At 40.9% G+C, this 18,119-nt stretch overlaps 1 protein-coding gene across 1 annotated transcript in view; it reads right to left on the bottom strand.

Moving 5' to 3' along the window:
• Positions 1–18,119, bottom strand: part of unc5db (unc-5 netrin receptor Db) — a 338,470-nt gene that overhangs the window by 142,149 nt on the left and 178,202 nt on the right. Inside the window, exon 4 of the mRNA XM_088336872.1 lies at positions 15,853–15,956. Within this exon, the coding sequence (XP_088192998.1) occupies positions 15,853–15,956 (104 nt within the window). The remainder of the gene's footprint in view (positions 1–15,852; positions 15,957–18,119) is intronic.

The following is an 18,119-nucleotide window of genomic DNA, read 5'->3' as shown; positions in this document are numbered from 1 at the left end:
TGACACATTGGTTAGGAAATGAAACGCCGGTATATAAATCCCAGCATACACCACGGACGACTTCGCCTTCGGGGGAAAATCTTCAGCAGCTGCTTGCTTTAGTTGCAAGACTTTGCGACTTAATATTGATCCATATATAAGGCGCACTGTATTATAAGGCGCATGGTCAGCTTTTGAAAAAAATAAAGGCTTTTAGGTGCGCCTTATAGTGCGGAAAATACGGTAAGTACTGCAGCAAATTATTAGAACAAAGAAAGCAACCACAGTATCTGGAACTGCAAATTTAGTGAATCTTTACCGCTTCTATTCTAAGAAAATAACTGCATCATTGCATTTGAAAATTGCATTCTGTGAGTCAGGACTGCCGGGGCTGACGGATGTATACAAACTACCCTTCAAATTATGTCGAGATGTAAATAGTAAGTGCCTTGGGACGTGCATGCGCTGAGTAAATAGAAATGACACACGTGGCCAGGGGATGATGAATTATACTATACACCGACATGAATAAAATGATAATAAACATCATAGCAATAGATTTGTCACATTTTCATGTTTTCCCCATGCACTTTGTTTTGTTTTTCTATTAACACCTGCTGCGAGACTTGAGATATAGGAAACGGGAGGTGTGACAAATATATATTCCTTTGCGCCCAAAATTCAGTTTCCATGATGATTAAGAAAGCCTTCGACGGTGTAAATTAGCAGTGGATTTCTTTGCTGGCTTGTAGATGTGAAAATGAAGATAGAACGTACCCTGTGACAGTACCTAATTAGTTTGTGATTAAAGTCATCAGTCACTGTAGATATCATCAGGAGTGGCATCCTTACAGGTGGCCTATTTCTATTGTATTTCACTTTTACGTGTACAGTGGAACCTCGGTTTTCGAACACCTCTCGGTTCGACCAAAAATTTCGAGAAATTCTTGCTTTGCTTTTCGTTCCAAAAATCGGAGTTCGAACGCCGGTATGCTAGGGGCGATGATGAGCGGCGTACGGGTGTAGATTGCCCCCACCCCTCGTGAAGAACTGTTGTCACGTGACCGCGCACTTCTTTTTGCTTTCGTTTTTAATATCGGTGAACGGAGTGTTTTAACCCCTAATTATGCCTCGGAAGAAGGTCGGTGCAAGCAGCAAATTTGCTACAGGTGAAAAAAGAAGAGTAGTGCGTACAACTATTGCATTTAAGAAAGAAATAATAGCAAAATATGAAGAAGATGTGCGAGTTTCCCTTCTTTCGAGGGAATAGAGCATAGCTTCTGCAGACCACCACAAAGGTAAGAAATCCTATTCATAAATCTTTTCTTTATCGTTTAACCGCTCACCAATTGTTGTGAAGACCCCGGTGCTAAATGACGTGTAAACGACCTGATTTTTTTATTTTTACACGTTCATGTTAGCGTAATCTTTCGTACGGAAGATTACGCTAACGCGAACGTACGATTAGCCTGGGTTAGCTTCATGTTTACGTTCATGGTAAGCCTTCAAGGAACAGATTAAAATGATTTTACATTACTTTTAATGGGAAAAACGATTTTCGGTGATCGACCAAATCGGTTTTTGAACAGGGTTCTGGAACGGATTATGGTCGAGAACCGAGGTTCCACTGTAGTTTGAAACAATCATTTATGAATTCAAACTGCCTCTTTACTTGTGTATTTTAACAGCAGGCAGTTTTGATATAAGCAATGTTCTCGTTTGCCCACGTCCCTGCGTCCTAGACGCATAGTGTCAAGTTGACGTGCGTCCCCGGGACGCAACTTTTTTGACACAAAATTGTCATTTTTTGTCATGATTACTAACTCTGATCACCTGGAGCAATCATGTGGGCGACTTCTGATTGGCTGGCACTTCTCTCTTAAGCAAGCTGCGCCCAGAGTTCAGTGTCAGAGTGTACATTTGGTAACTGTTTTTCCTGATATCCCGTCTATTTAAGAACTCTGCTTACCCGTTTCTGCCTGCCTCCGATCCGACCTGTTTCCGACCCACGCTTCGATCTCCTCTCCAACCCCGGTAAACACGACCTGCCTGACTTCTGCACTTTGATTCCGGACTCGTTCCGAAGTGTTCTACCCGGCGCCGCTGCTGACGTCTGACGGCCATCACGTCTCCCGCAAGCCCTGAACGCTTCCTTAAATAAAGAACTAAAACAAATGCTCTGGGGTTTCCTGGTCTGTTCTGGCTTCCTGATATTTTTACCCGATTTAAACAAAGATTTACCGCACTCCAAACTTTGTCAGGCAGATCCGCAATTGTTGTTTTGGTCTCGCGGTTTGAGTTTTCGTCTGCACGCCGATCTCGGCAAACGAGATCGCTTTGTTTCGAGATTACGTCATTGTTGTGGTGGTTGTCGTCAAGGGAAGGTGAAGGCTAAGTATGCCAAAATGAGTATTATGTGAAAATCAACACAAAATTGGTAATTTCTTCAGTGTCAGTAATAAGTCGAAACTTAATGCAGAAAGTGATAACAATGGCAATAATTCCGGCACGAAAAAACGGCGGAGAAATTCTTCGAAAGATCGCGAAGGCAAGGAAAACACGCGTGTTGAAGCCAACGATTCGACGAAAGAAAATAAACAAAATAATACAACACATAAATATATTCCGGGTTACGCTATGAGGAGGATGATAATGGATTGGACCTTAAAAAGGCATTACAACTGTGGCGGGACAGCAAACCACAAAGAATATATGAATTGGAAAATCTGAAGTGATAACTTGCTTTGTATCATCAATTAACTGTGATGATTAAAACTGAATGAAAATATATATTAATATAATTATGTCAGCAATATTATTTTGAATAATGTGCAATATTGTTGTGAATTGAAAAATCTTAAAATGATAACCGATTTGTATTACGAATAAACTGTGATGATTAAAACTGAATGAATATATAGATTTATATTATAATAATAATAATAATAATAATAATTTCCTTGTATTGTCATTCTGTGTAACAATGTACACAGAACAAAATGTCGATTGCACCTGACCCGTTGTAGCGAGCCGATGCAGCCGCAGCCAACAGAGGGCGCCGGCGACCACTTTTTTTGTCGCCGATTTACAATGTCAACCTAGATAACACTAAATTTTGGGGACCCATAGATCTCTGTTGGGACCCATAGATTTTTTAGCATGCGAGTCCCCGGGACCCATCACTTTTCACAGGTAAAATGAACACTGTATAAGACAGACAAAGAGCGATAAAGAGAGATAGAGGGAGATGGAGAGTGATAAATAGACCATGAAAGAGAGAGGGAGATGCTGAATGGGCACATTTGTATCAGTTTAAATATGGTCTTCAGTGTCAACCTTGAGAACGGCGTTTCAAGGAGATTTGTAGAACATCGAGTCATCCAACCATGCGATTTATCTGAAGGTGACCTGCCTTGGGCCTCCAAATAGGTGCCCAGGTCCTCTCCTTTTAAAAATGGCCATTACCTGTGCCACGCGTAGTGAAGTCAATCTTGATTTGGAGATAACTGTGTGATATTTCAAATTTGTCTCTATCCGATTTTGAGAGAAGTCAAAAGTGCTCTGGAATCTGATGGTAAGGTATTTAGGCTAAGCAATGGATGAGATCTCACGAAAGCACCGTAAGAAAAACCCTTTTTCATTTTTATGTATTTACATTTTCAAGGCATCTTTTGTCAAGACCAGGACAGGAAACAGGAAGCAGAACCCAATCGCGTAACGTTACTCACAGTTTATTGGGGGGAAGAGGAATGAGAGCACACCCAATCCGGGGATCGTTGGTTGCGGAAGTAGATAGATCGGAAAGAGGAAGTGGTCAAAATCAAAAAGATTGGGGTGAGAACAAAACAGGAGCAAAACACAGGCAGAAAAACGGAGATTCACAGGGCTTGGCAAAACAAGAGCAAAAAAACACAGGCAAAACGGGGATTCACAGGGCTTGGCATATCATAACAGAGTTTAGCAGGAGTTTCGCAGACGCTCCGACACCAGGCGACTAATAGACAGCATTTAAGTAGTCAGGGAAGTAGAACGAAGTTGAGTAAAGTTAGTAGAGTTTGTCGAGAACCGGCTTCTTCGGCTCGGCTCACTAAAAGGAACCGGCTCTTTCGGGTCCTAAACGGCTCTTCGGGTTGTTTTGCTTCTTTAATCCCAACATGACCAAATATTATGTAAAATTATGCACAAGATGACTTAAAGGAAGGGGGGAATAGAACAAAAAAGAAAAAAATATATCAAAATGAAAAAGTAGTGAAAAGCTGAGAAAAAAAGAAACAAAAGGAAGAGAAAAAAAGAAGGAAACATTTAGAAAAGCCAGAAGAAAAGAAAAGAAAGAAATGTAGGAAGAAAGTAAATAGAAAACAAGCTCGAAAAAAAATAAACACGATGAGATTTTTTTAAAGGAATTTTAAAAAAGGTGGAAAAAAAAACACGGAAAACAGAAGAAAAAGTTTGTGTTGCATTCAAATAATTTCTAATTATATCAAGTGAATCTTGTTGCCAACATTGTACTTCCACTAAAAATGTGATTAAGTACAGTTCTGTATCTTACAACCGACTAAATAAGCCCCCAAAATGTTAATATTATGCGACAAAATATGTCAGGAAATACAAAAAAATGGATATCTTGTGAAAGAATTGTAAGAACAAACGACGTTTGTAGGCCGTACAACCTTTGCAATAGTACATGAGTCAATTCATTCAAAAGAGAAAAATCATTTTGCATTGCCGGAAACTCAGCAACATGTAACTCGATGTCAAGTTTTGGACATGTTTGATAATGAATTATCTTGCTCACTGTTGTTTCAAGCGTTGCTCACCGACTTTGTGTGAACGCTCAGACCCATAAGGAAAATTACCGGGAACATTGGATGCCATACAATCACATTCTTCTTGATTGGAATTGCACCAGCATGTACTATGTAGTTAGAGGTACTTTTCTTCATGGCTAGCAATTCACAGCGGTTGAGATTGTAATGTTTAAATGAGCTATGAATGTTTTCATTTGAGATTATATATATTGTACTGAGAGTGTACTGTTTCATAATATCAATCCGATGCAATGAAATTCAATCCCCAACAGCTGCATTAGCTCAGTCTTGCTAGCCACTGACACACCAAAACACCCACGATTCATTCAGATGACATTTGCTGATGATATGTTCTGAAACGTGTTTCCTCAAAGAGGACAGAAAGGTTTTATTATAAGTGACACTGAAGCCATCAGTGAAAATTAGGAGGGCAATGATCAAGACCTTCTTCCCCCCCACTTTGTGTGTTTGTCCCTTTAAACCAAATGGCCGTTTGCTGTCAAGGGGACTCAGTTCCAGCATAATTGGACAAATCTCTTCTGAGTCATGCTGAGTCAAGGGTTACAATTTAGCATGATTGCTTCCCCTTTGGCATAAACTCTCCATGTCCTGTCACTAAATGTTGATTGCTGACAAACATTTTGTGGATTACGCGAATTTATCGGGCCGGTGTTCTCCAGTGGCTAGGGGATGCCGATGATACAGTCGGAGAGGTAAACCTGAGGAGACAGAGTGTGTCCACAAGATAGATTCTCCCTGAACCCAATCAGCCAGTTCACCAACACAAATTCCTGCAGAAGCTTTAACTCACTATGTCCAAGTGCGCCCGTACAAAAAAAAGAAAAAAAAAATCAACCAAATAGAAGCAGGTAGAGTAAGTAGCTGGGGCTATCAGTGTCTCAGTGGTGCTATGGCAGTCTGGAGGTTAAACAGAATATATATGGAGGGAAACACTGATTTGGTTCGTTCCCTCGTAGGCAGGGTTGGGTAGGGTTACTTTAATTGGATTACTTTCAATTACTTTTCGATTACTCCAATACCAAATATGCTAATAATAATAATAATAATAATAATTTCCTTTGTATTGTCATTCTTTGTAACAATGTACACAGAACGAAATGTCGATACACCTGACCCGTTGTAGCGAGTCGATGCAGCCGCAGCCAACAGAGGGCGCCGCCATTATACCAATTAGGTATGTCTCGGCCGAGGGGCGAACCAGCGACCTCCCAGTCTCAAAGCGGGCACACTACCATCTAGGCTACTGAGCTGGTAAAAGACAAAAGAAACTAAATATGAATCAAATGATGAATGTTAAAGTAATCCTACCCAACCCTGACTGTATTGTATGTCAACTGAAAAGAAAACTATTTATTTGATATTGTGAGCAGTCTCCAGCGCGCTGCTAACGATGTTGAGAACCAGTGGAGGTGCTAACCACCTGGTGTGTGTATGTTGTGTCGCTCATCGCAGTCTCCAGCGCGCTGCTAACGTAACTGGAATAAAAGCCTCATCATCCAGTCCAGCCTGAATGTGGATCCCTGGTGGGACGGGTACACCGTAGTTACATATGTACATATGTCATTTTGATCACTAGTGGTATCGATGTTTTGTTGCCCTCTAAAATGTGCATTTTTGTGTCGTTGTCTCAGGTGAGTATGTTGTTTTCCCTGAAACATTTTCCTTTTATTTGCTTTACATATAAATTACCACATTTGTATTTACATTAATATATATTGTGTATGTCTATACTTAAGGTATGCAATGTACACACATAATTTATAAACACATGAGACACAGGAACAATGGTACGTCTATACTCCTGGTATGCAATGTACACTCATAATTTATGAACACATGATACACGGCAACAATGCTCACGTTTGGAGCGTGAAAGTAGCTACCATGGATTTGATTATGTTGACTCACATGAATATTTAGTGTAAAAAATGTCACAAACAAGTACAGGAAACAGGAATGAGAACCCAATTGCGTAACGTACCCACAGTTTATTGGGGAGAGGAGGAATGAGCGCAACTCGATCCAGGGGATTGATGGTCGTGGAAGTAAATTGAAATCAGAATGAGGGAATGGTCAAAATTAAACAGATCGGGCCGAAAATAAAACAGGATCAAAACACAGGCAAAAACGGAGATTCACAGGGCTTTGCATAGCACACAGAGTCTAACAGGAGTTTTGCAGACGCTCTGACACCAGGCAACTCACAAGACCACGTTTAAATAGTCCGGCAGCAATCTGTCAACGCGTTTCAGCTGGTGTCAATGGGCGGGGCCAATTGGGCGCCGTGGCAACCGTGACAGAACCTGGCGCCACACGGCGGGGACCTGTTGAGCGCCATGGCAACAATGACAAAAAATGTAATTGCGAAAAATACATATATTTGTGTCACTATATTGCTCGTCCCCCCGGGACCCTACTGAGGATAAGCAATGCAGAAAATGGATGGATGGACATTGCTTTTGCTTTGACCCTTCCAATTGGGTTTTTTTCAAAATGATGAATAACAAACGGGGCTAGTTTTGTTACTACTCATGCAACGATTTATTCAGAATTCTCGCAAAATCAAATGTTGTACATAACACCAAATACTGGCTGTATCTAACCCTTATGTTGTGTTAGGAATTGGGACAACTGAAGGTGTTAGGTCTTACTGACTCCTGACCACCACAAAGAAAGGATCTTTCAATAAAGTTAATACTACATACTAACAAAACATTATATGTCAAGATTACCGATTTGATCACTTTGGCGCCAACTATATCGGACTCCGATTGGCTCCCCGTCACTATTAAAACCCACGTCTATTACCTGTTGTCAGTCCGTCTGCAAACCTCAGTGTACTCTAGGCAAGCTTTTTCGACCCTAGCTCCCACCTGTTTTTGCGCCCGCCTGTTTCCTGACTTCGACCTGTTTCTTGTTCCTGACCACGTTTACTCTCCTCTCCTGGCTTTGACTTGTTTTCCGATCCCGACCACGTTTTTGCTCTCCTGTCCCGGCTGCTGATCCGATTTTTTCTGTTCCCGACACCGCCATCGCTCGCCACGTCCCACCTGCTTCCCGCATCCAGCGATCATCGGATCGTGGGTGCAACCCTTTCCTTTCTTCCAATAAAGAGAGAAACGTAATGCAAGTGGGTCCTGTCTCCGTTCTGGTCTTGACATATGCATCGATGACCATATATTCCCGTTGTAATTTGATTTTCTGGACCCTGATACAATTATTACATTGACTTACTCCTGACCCGTTTTTTCCGTTCCCGACACCGCCATCGCTCGCCACAGAAGTCCCACTTCAGAGCGACCTGCTTCCTGTGTCCAGCAATCCCCGGATCGTGGGCGGTGCAACCGTTTCCTTTTCTTCTAATAAAACTTGTGAGAAACGCTACGCGAGTGGGTCCTGTTTCCGTTCTGGTCCTGACATTTTCTTTACTTTTTAATGCTTTTACAGACTACTTGAACCATTGCTGAAGATGAGAATTCCTATTAGATTAAAAACTTTTCATGAAAAAGCGACAGTCCCATTCGGCTGTTGGGTTCACGCTTACTTTCAGAGATTCACCTCAAAGGAATCTCATTATGCAAAGTTCTAGTGTACTCCTTTCCCGACAGTAAAAAGAGCTGCTTCGTTTTTATATCCCTGCTCCTTGTGAGCGTGGGAGGGAGGTTGGTTTAAGTTCCACAACACAAAAATGAAATAATCACAAATAAGCCACCACATCTAATCACAACAGGCAAAAGCAGTTCCCTTTATTAGGTAGGAACTACCGATATGTAACAAAAAAGTAGCTGAAGCAGCAACTGGGGGCATTTATGAGACTGGAATGGAGGGGGGGTTCAACACTAACCAATGTGGGAGATTATAATTAGAGAAGACTGATTGGAAGGAAAGCAGGAGATCTGGGGGATTGTATCTTAAATCAGGAGTCTTGGCAAGTATGCATGTAATGATTACGTAATGTAGTACTCTTTTTGTGATTTATTGTTTTAATTGTCTGCTTCTATCTTCGGTGTTTTTCGTCCTGTTTGACAACTACCGTATTTTCCGCACTATAAGGCGCACCTAAAAGTCTAATTTTTTTTCAAAAGCTGACCATGCGCCTTATAACACAGTGCGCCTTATATATGGCTCAATATTAAATTCGCAAGGTCTCGCAACTACGAGAAACAGCCGCCGACTCCATTTTTCGCGCTGTGCATACTGGGAAATATTAAACAACGATTCTCTTTCATACGTGCATTTGTATAAAAAAATGGCTCCTGTTAAGAGACACGCGTACAACGCCGAGTTTAAACTCAAGGCGATCAGTCACGCAGCACAACACGGCAATAGAGCGGCAGCGAGAGAGTTAAACATAAATGAATCGATGGTACGGAAGTGGAGAAAGGATTAAGATAAGCTCCGCCAAGTAAGGAAAACTCAACAAAGTTTCCGTGGCAATAAAGCAAGATGGCCAGAGTTAGAGGAGACACTTGAACAGTGGGTTGTTCAACAAAGAGCGGCAAGCAGAAGTGTCAGTACGATAACTATACGTATGAAGGCAACAGCGCTGGCACAGGAACTCAATATTAAAGAATTCAGGGGTGGTCCTACTTGGTGCTTTCGTTTTATGAAAAGATGCAATCTATCCATCCGTACTCGAACTACTGTTTCACAGCAACTGCCAGCTGACTTCGTTTGTTAACAATAAAGTTTGACCTTTTTGATGTTTTGTTGACATTCCCTTTAGCGTGGCAACATCTAGAGGTTGCATAACGTAACTACATTCTCTACTGTAGTCAAGTCAAGTCACATTTATTTACCGTAAATAGCCCTTAATCACAAAAATGTCTCGAAGGACTGCACAGGATTACAATTACAAAATTGCACAATTACCTGATCTTAAACCAGCATGCACTTATAGCGCCTTATAATGGGGTGCATCTTATGTATGGCAAAAGTTTTAAAATATATCATTCATTGAAGGTGCGCCTTATAACACGGTGCGCCATATAGTGCGGAAAATACGGTACACTTTGGATTACTTTCTATCCTATCGTTATGGGTTTTAACGCACAAAAAATTGTTTATTCGAGGAATTGAATCCTTGCCCTGAAGAATTCTCGTGCCGGCGTGAAGAGCCGAAGCTAAGGCTAAGCGGCTAGTGGCGTTATAAGTCTTCGGTACCGTCCGTAATCATGGTAAATGTGAATTCTCTACCAAATAGACCGACAAAGTGGCTTTGGTGGTGAAAAACATCAAAGCGTACAGGCAGTGCAGTTTACTGTGTTTTACGGAAACGTGGCTCCACCTAGCATCCTGGACGCTAACGTGGAGCTACTCGGCTTCAGCGCTGTTAGGGCAGACAGAGACACAAAAGCCTGCGGGAAGCGGAGAGAAGGCGGACTCGCTATCTACGTGAACACCAGGTGGTGTAACCCTAGGCACAAAGATTTCCATCTGCTCCAGGGACGTCAAACTTTTGGCCTAGCGTGTGACGTCATCCACTCCGCCGTTGCTAAACTACAACACAGCACCCCAAGGCCATCCTGTTAATAAGCAATAAAGGGAAGTATGAAAGATAGATGTCTAGATAGATAGATAGATAGATGTCTAGATAGATAGTTAGATGTCTAGATAGATAGATAGATATCTAGATGTCTAGATAGATAGATAGCTAGATCTCTAGATAGAGATAGATAGATGTCTATATAGATAGATGTCTATATAGATAGATGTCTAGATAGATAGAAGTCTAGATACATGTCTAGATATATAGATGTCTAGATATATAGATGTCTAGATAGATGTCTAGATAGATGTCTAGATAGATGTCTAGATAGATAGATAGATATATAGATAGATAGATGTCTAGATAGATAGATGTCTAGATAGATAGATGTCTAGATAGATAGATGTCTAGATAGATAGATGTCTAGATAGATAGATAGATAGATAGATAGATAGATAGATAGATAGATAGATAGATAGATAGATAGATAGATAGATAAATGCGAATTATCTAATGCAATGCTCTGTGAACACACCCATTTCTATTTGTATGTCTTATTTATTAAGCCCGTAAGGGAAATTTTAATTTGTAGTATTTTGGACATAAAAGGTGTTTTTTACTGACCTCAGAGGAAATTTCCGCACCCCAGCTTCCTAGCCAACATTGTCAATAATTCACAACAAAAAGTCCATGCTTCCAAAGCACATTTTATTTGTTAAGTCCCTCCGTTGTATAGCAGTCACCCTGTAGCAGCAATCTTACCTGACAGTCCTACGCTCAACACCATCTCAATCTTTCATGAAACCAGTTGCGCTAAAATCGACTGGGCTGAAGGATATTGAACTCTACATTATTCACTCCTATCTCTTGTGGCCCGGACTCATTTGTGTTGGCAAAGGACTACATGTGAGCAGTGTTCCCTCTAAGCAGCACGCGTGCGCAATTGCGCACTGCTCGCACATTCTCAGCGCACAAGAAAATCTAGCCGGCGCACAAAAATCAGGGCTCAAAATTACTTATTAAGAAGCGACTTAAGTCAAAGTTACAGTGCATGAAGGTAAAAATGCACGGGTTCCCCTGACGTTGTGTCCTAAATGCGGTATTTTGAAGTCAAGTCGAACGAAGTTGAGTAAAGTTAGTAGAGAAGCGGCTTCTTCGGCTCGGCTCACTAAAAGGAACCGGCTCTTTTGAGTCCTAAACGGCTCTTCAGGTTGTTTTTGCTTCTTTAATCCCAACATGACCAAATATTATGTAAAATTATGCAAAACATGACATAAAGCAAGAGGGGAATAGAACAAAAAAGAAAAAAATACCAAAATGAAAAAGTAGTGAAAAGCTGAGAAAATAAAGAAACAAAGAGAAAAAAAGAAGAACAATTTAGAACAAAAGCCAGAAAAAAAGAAAAGAAAGAAATGTATGCAAAAAGTAAATGGAGAACAAAAAGAAAAAAGTAACAAAAAAGTAGAACAAAACACAGAAAAAAGAAGAAAAAGTTTGTGTTGCATTCAAATAATTTCCAATTATATCAAGTGAATCTTGTTCCCAACATTGTACTTCCACTAAAAAATGTGATTAAATACAGTTTTGTATCTTACAACCGACTAAATAAGCCCCCAAAAATGTTAATATTCTGCGACAAAATATAACAGGAAATAAAAAGAAATGGATATCTTGTGAAAGAATTCTAAGAACAAACGACATTTGTAGGCCGTACAACCTTTGCAATAGTATATGAGTCAATTCATTCAAAAGAGAAAAATAACTTTGCATTGCCGGAAACTCAGCAAAATGTAACTTGATGTCAAGTTTTGGACATGTTTGATAATTAATTATCTTGCCACACTGGGGATTATGGTTGCTCACTGTTGTTTCAAGCGTTGCTCACCGACTTTGTGTTAACGCTCAGACCCGTAAGGAAAATTAGAGGGAACATTGCATGTGAGGTTGTGATTTTCGTCCATACCAGGCGCCGGGAACCTATGGCTCGCGAGCCATATATGGCTCTTTCTATGAGCACCTGTGGCTCAGAGAGAAATTTGATGGCATGCAAATGTTCTCCATCTCGTTGAAAACTTGAGCCATTAATCCTGTTCAGATACACGCAAAGCCAAACCAAAACTGAATATAGAAGCAGTACTTCGCAGAATATATAGGGCACGTTTTTCATTTACAATTTACAGTCAAGGTGTCACACAAAAAAAACAAAAAAACAAAAACGTTTTGGCTGTAGAACGCTAAAGAATCCTCTATATAAAAGCTCGCTATATAATCTGTGTTCAGTGTTCAGATACCTTATGATGAAATCCACAAAACAAACTATGAATACGCCAAAACACCGGAAGAGAACTTAAAGTTATTTGATTGGGTGAGTGGGAGGGATGGGTGGAGCTATGCAAAAAGTGCAAGCACTCCCTCCCATCTCTCGCCCTACGCCGTCTGCCCCAAAGGTAAACAAATCAGGCTCCTTGTTTGCAGAATGTTGTGACGTTTTTACAAAACAACTGCTTGCATCTGGTTTCGAAACCAATATGTATGAAAAAAAAGGGTCAAAATGAGTTTAACCGATCTTGAGTAATTGCAAGACAGAGACAAGTTTAAAGTGATATGTTTTTTGATTTTGGGACACGGGCTCTGGCATTATTCTCTTTTCAAATCATCAAAAATAAATGTGCTGAAGACTAAGCTTTTGTCTGGGGCGCGGGTTTAGCAATTTAGTAAATTGCTGGGATGGGCTCCAGCACCCCCGCGACCCTACTGAGGATAAGGGGTGCAGCTAATGAGATGAGATGAGTCTCATAATATATGGTGTGGCTCTTTCCCAAAATAAAATTAATATATTTTGATTTTATGGCTCTTTGAGTCAAAAAGGTTCCCGACCCCTGGCCTATGCATTTCTAGGAGTCTATATTTATCTGCACAGTGTATTCTGTTGCACTGCGATGGGCATTAGCACCAGCTTCCATTTCCACGTTGAATCCTTTATACAGTGCAGGGTCCGGGACTAATCTGAATCTAAAAACTGTGACATATATTTTAAATAGCCAGGCTTATGGTCACTGGAGCAGGTATAGAGTAGACATTTGACATTTCAATTGACAAAGACCTGTGACCTTTTTTCTCTAAGACATTTTAAATGTGGTATTTAAAATGTCACAGAGGAAGGCTGATGGTGCTTAAATGCTATCTTTCTTTGGGAGGAATATTCGAATTAACCATAGGTGGTGAATTAAATGCTAAAACTATTATCAACACGTATTTGCAGTTCATTAATTAGCACATAGACAACATGTAATGAAATGTGAAATCTTGGTGGACAATACTTGGATCGAAATAATATTATTGGCTTGTGATCAATGCCGTCTTCCGATTTTTATCACTATGATAAATGTTATTGTTGCCATGGCGCCCAATTGGCCCCACCCGTGTGGCACCAGCTGCGGCTCGTTGACCAATCGGCTTCCCTTCTATTTAAGGTCAGTGCTCTCACTCACCCTTTGTCAGTCCATCAACGAACCTGTGTTCCGCAAGACGTGGGTTTTGACTCAGTCCTGTTTCCTGTTGGTATTTCCTGTCCGGTATTGTTACAGTTTATTTTGTCCTGTTTGATATCGGTTTCCAGTTTCGTTCCCGTCTAGTTTGTCCTGTTTAAATTCGATATCATGTTTTGATATCAATCCTGTCTGTCCCGTCCTGTCTGGTATCGACCCCATCTGTCCGATATCTGCCCGGGCAATTCGTATTGATCTCATCAGCCTCTGGCTTCCTGTCAGTCCACGACTTAATTTTCTGACTATTATGAAATAAGATGGTATTATAGTCGTCATGTTGACATTGTTATATTTGTATTTTCGTCTCATTGCTTATTTTTCGGTGCGAGTCTCTTGACTTCTTTTCTAAAACCATTGTATGATAAATATTCACATTTAATTTTTGAACTATGAAATTTGTATTGTACTGTGCTTATTTAATAAAACTCAAATCATTTTGAGTGCTTTAAATGTTTGAGTGCTTTAAATGTACTGTGTTTATAGTAACTATATACTAGCTCATAGGGAGAGTTGTTCAACCCTATATCCTATATCCTATACCCATATATATATATATATATATATATATATATATATATATATATACATACAACAACACTATTTTCCTTTTTTAGAATGTATGCAAGATGTAAGGGGAAAACTTCAATCAATGTCAAAGCTTCAGTGTCATTACTACAGTAAGTACGCAGAAAGAAGGTATCTAAAACAGAACTAAGGGAAGTTTTGAATGTGATACATACCTGTCAACCTGTACGTTTTTGCCGTACAAAGTACGTTTATTATGCATTTTAAGACGTGTACGACGTACAAGGAAATATGTACGGTAAAACACAAAGTTGTCAATTATGGGTACCGTCCGGTTTACACTGACTATGACGGAACGGTAAAACGAGTTCGCCGCGGTAGCTTCTATCGTGGTATCGTTTTTTTTACGTTGCAAACGAAGCGAGCGGTTTGATGCTACTGTGCGCATGCATCTGCTGCCTCGGATTTGATGTGGTAGTTATGTAGCGAAAGGAAGTCCGTCTACATTTAGAGAATTGGCTTTTTCGGCTCAACTCATTAAAGAGAGCCGACTCTCAAACGGCTCACTTGCTTTGATGCATTATTTTATGAATCGTTATTGTCGTATAAAGAAGTTAAGAAAAAAAGGAAGTATAAAAGGAGAAAATGAAAAAAGACAGGTTTGTGGTGATCCCTTTTAATCAGTATAGTACCAACAATAATTTAATGCAGAAAATGAATTAATAATTTGTATAAGAACATGTATTATTCTACTATATTTGCATGTATTTTTTCCTTCTACAGTGAACGTCCAAACGACTTCATTTTTGAACTTTTTTTATAATAAACCTCATTCATGTCGAGCAACTCAGTATCTCACAAATGTTAATTAACAATATATATGATATAACGAAACACATGTACTATATAAACATGTCTCATCTCATCTCATTAGCTACACCGCTTATCCTCAGTAGGGTCGCGGGGGTGTTGGAGCCCATCCCAGCAATCATCGGGCAGTGGGCAGGGGACACCCTGAACTGGTTGCCAGCCAATCGCAGGCCCATAAACATGTTAAACTACTTATCTAGCCCAGAAAAATTGTACCCACGTGAAAGTGGACGAAACACGATGTCGTCAGAACAATTTTCCATTTGCCGTCACCCCCTAGCTGAGTCACTTCCAAAAGTCTAAGAGTGCTTCCAACACTCACCTCTCAGCACAGTCCTGGCATTTAACACAGTTTGGTTTCAAGTTATCTACCGTTGCTGATTCAATCTTTGTAAAGAAAACATTTTGATTTCCTTTCAAGTATCGGTACCGGCGGCATCAAACAAGTATATCAATCTTCAAAAGGTCACAGGAAGCGGAAAGGACGTCGCCATCGACTGCTGGCTTCTCCGAGTTTAATCTAGATGAATAACGCCAGAGCCTTGATTCGCATCCGTTCTGCTCAGAGGGAGTATTCGCTTCTCGTCTTTCAGAAGAGGAGTGTCCGTCATACCTCCGCTGCAGGCACTCCCTCCGGAGGGCGACAGTGCAGAACGATCATCCCATTGATTGGCACTTCCTTCCCCTGAGGGTCCCGCTCAAAGTTTTTTCTCAGGTCTGTGTGGGGAGATAAGAGGAAACAGTCTGGTGTCAAGTGTGACGGTCATCTTTGCATCATTCCTGTGCACTTTGCAATGGCCGAACACGCGTGCTTTGACCTTCAAAACCCACTCGATGAAGTAGAGAATGTCACGGCTTAGAACTAGGCAATCTGTTATCAAGGTAGTTAAGACGAGAAGACACAAACGATAAAAGATCTTGAAGAACTCTTTGAACAGTCAATACAATGTACAATAAACAGATTACCGTAAATTCCGGACGATCAGCCGCTACTTTTTTCCCCAAACGTTCAACCCTGCGGCTTATTCAGTGATGCGGCCAATTTATGTAACTTTTCTAAAAGCCGCCAGCGGCGCTCGAGTACAAAAGGTAAGATTTAGACCGCTGGAATAAATGCGCCGAGGAAGACTGCAACTTCTTAGCTTTTGCACAAATGAAATTAGCGTAAACTTACCCTCATCATGCAAATTGCAAAGAGAAAGGCAAATGACGCAGCTTTCAAGCTAAAAGCAATCGAGCAATCCGATTAAGAAGGAAACAGAGCTATTGCACGTAAACTTTACTTTGCGAGCGTGTTGCTAGCGTGTTTTGGATTAAGGGAACGTGGGACGACGTCTATATGACAAAGTTTCTATCCGATACTGAGGAAGACGACTTTGACGGCGTCAGTTATAAGGAGGAAGATGAGGACGGTTTACCGTGATTTTTAAAAGTACGGTATATTTTTTTGACAGACCCGTTTGCTGTTTTGCGAGCGTGTTGCTAGTAGCGTGTTGCTACCTGTCACAGTCACGGTTTTGGATGAAATTGATATTATTATTATTAAAGCTTTGAAAACTCTCTTGGTGTACCGTCTTTCTTTGTAAATATGTGTAACCATGTATAATATGTATTCGCAACTCTATATCTTTGTAATGTATTTATTTTAGAGACTTATTCTGATATGTTTTACACGGGTGAATCACAAAGAAGGGGCGAAAACAACGGGGGCTGACGGGAAGTGGAGTAAAGGTGAGACGTGTTTTTGGACGCAGCGGACAATAGTGGATATATATTTTTCCCACCCTTACCTTTGGAAATATAGAATTTTTTTCCATGGATTACTTTCAACGGGACCCAGACTCTGCAGGACTGCATCAAACCTTAATTATCGGTATCATTTTCCGTTCATTTTGCTGGCTATGGTTTTTGGACTGTGTACTTTATATTCAGTTACAATCGCTGGACTTGAAGTCGGGTTTCGGTTACTTTTGTGGTTGTGTTACATGTTTTAATGTGGGCGCATGCGGCTTATGCACAGTTGCGGCTTGTGTAAGTGCAAAAGCGGTTATCCTCTTAAAATGTGGTGGGTGCGGCCTATAATCGGGTGCGCTCTATAGTCCGGAATTTACGGTACCAAATGAGGCCAGCACATTGTAAGGCGTACCCCTACAAAATAGTGTTTTTCATCCAACCCCTTTCATTTTGTCATGATTACTGATGAGGGGCACCTGTGGCTGCCCCGTTGGCGCCAACAGCCACGCAACCTGATTGGCTGTTGGACTCTTTTTAAACTCTCGTCTTCCTGAAAGAACCCGTCAGATCGTCTGCGAACCTATGCTCCCAGCTAGGCAAGCTTTTGTGACTCTCCGACTCTATCCTGCCCTGTTTTCGGTCTGATTCCTGTTGCCGACCTCTTTTCTGGACCTGTTTATGTCTTTGCTCCTCTACCCCGGCCATCGACCTGTTTGTTCTCGCTGTCAACGACTACCTTCGCCCGACAGGAAAGTGCCACTCCCGTGTTCCAGCTGTCTGCTACCCGTGACCGATGATCATCGGATCGTGGATGCAACTCCTTTTTTCCTTCCAAATAAAAACAGAGTAAAACGAACGCAGTTGGGTCCCGTCGCCATTCCTGGTCTTTGACAAATAGCTTATGGCACAGTGACATTACAGATGAAGCTAGAGGCAAAACAACACACCGCGCTGTTCAAAATACTGAGTAAACCAAGCTTTCGTTTCTGCTAGTTTTATGCTAAGGATTGTCCGCTGGGATCGTGTAAAATTACATTCACTAAGGTCTTTTCTCCGTTTCTGGCACCCAAACACACAACATGACGACAAATAGCAGCAACGTCCAAGCCATTCATTCTGATGACGAAAAGCTAATTTTTTAGCGCG

The sequence above is a fragment of the Urocampus carinirostris genome, chromosome 5, assembly GCF_059441175.1.
Source record: "Urocampus carinirostris isolate Australia breed hairy pipefish chromosome 5, RoL_Ucar_1.0, whole genome shotgun sequence".
Lineage (NCBI taxonomy): Eukaryota > Metazoa > Chordata > Actinopteri > Syngnathiformes > Syngnathidae > Urocampus > Urocampus carinirostris.
The sequence above is the reverse complement of the archived record's forward strand: the minus strand, read 5'-3'. Positions and strand labels throughout refer to the sequence as shown.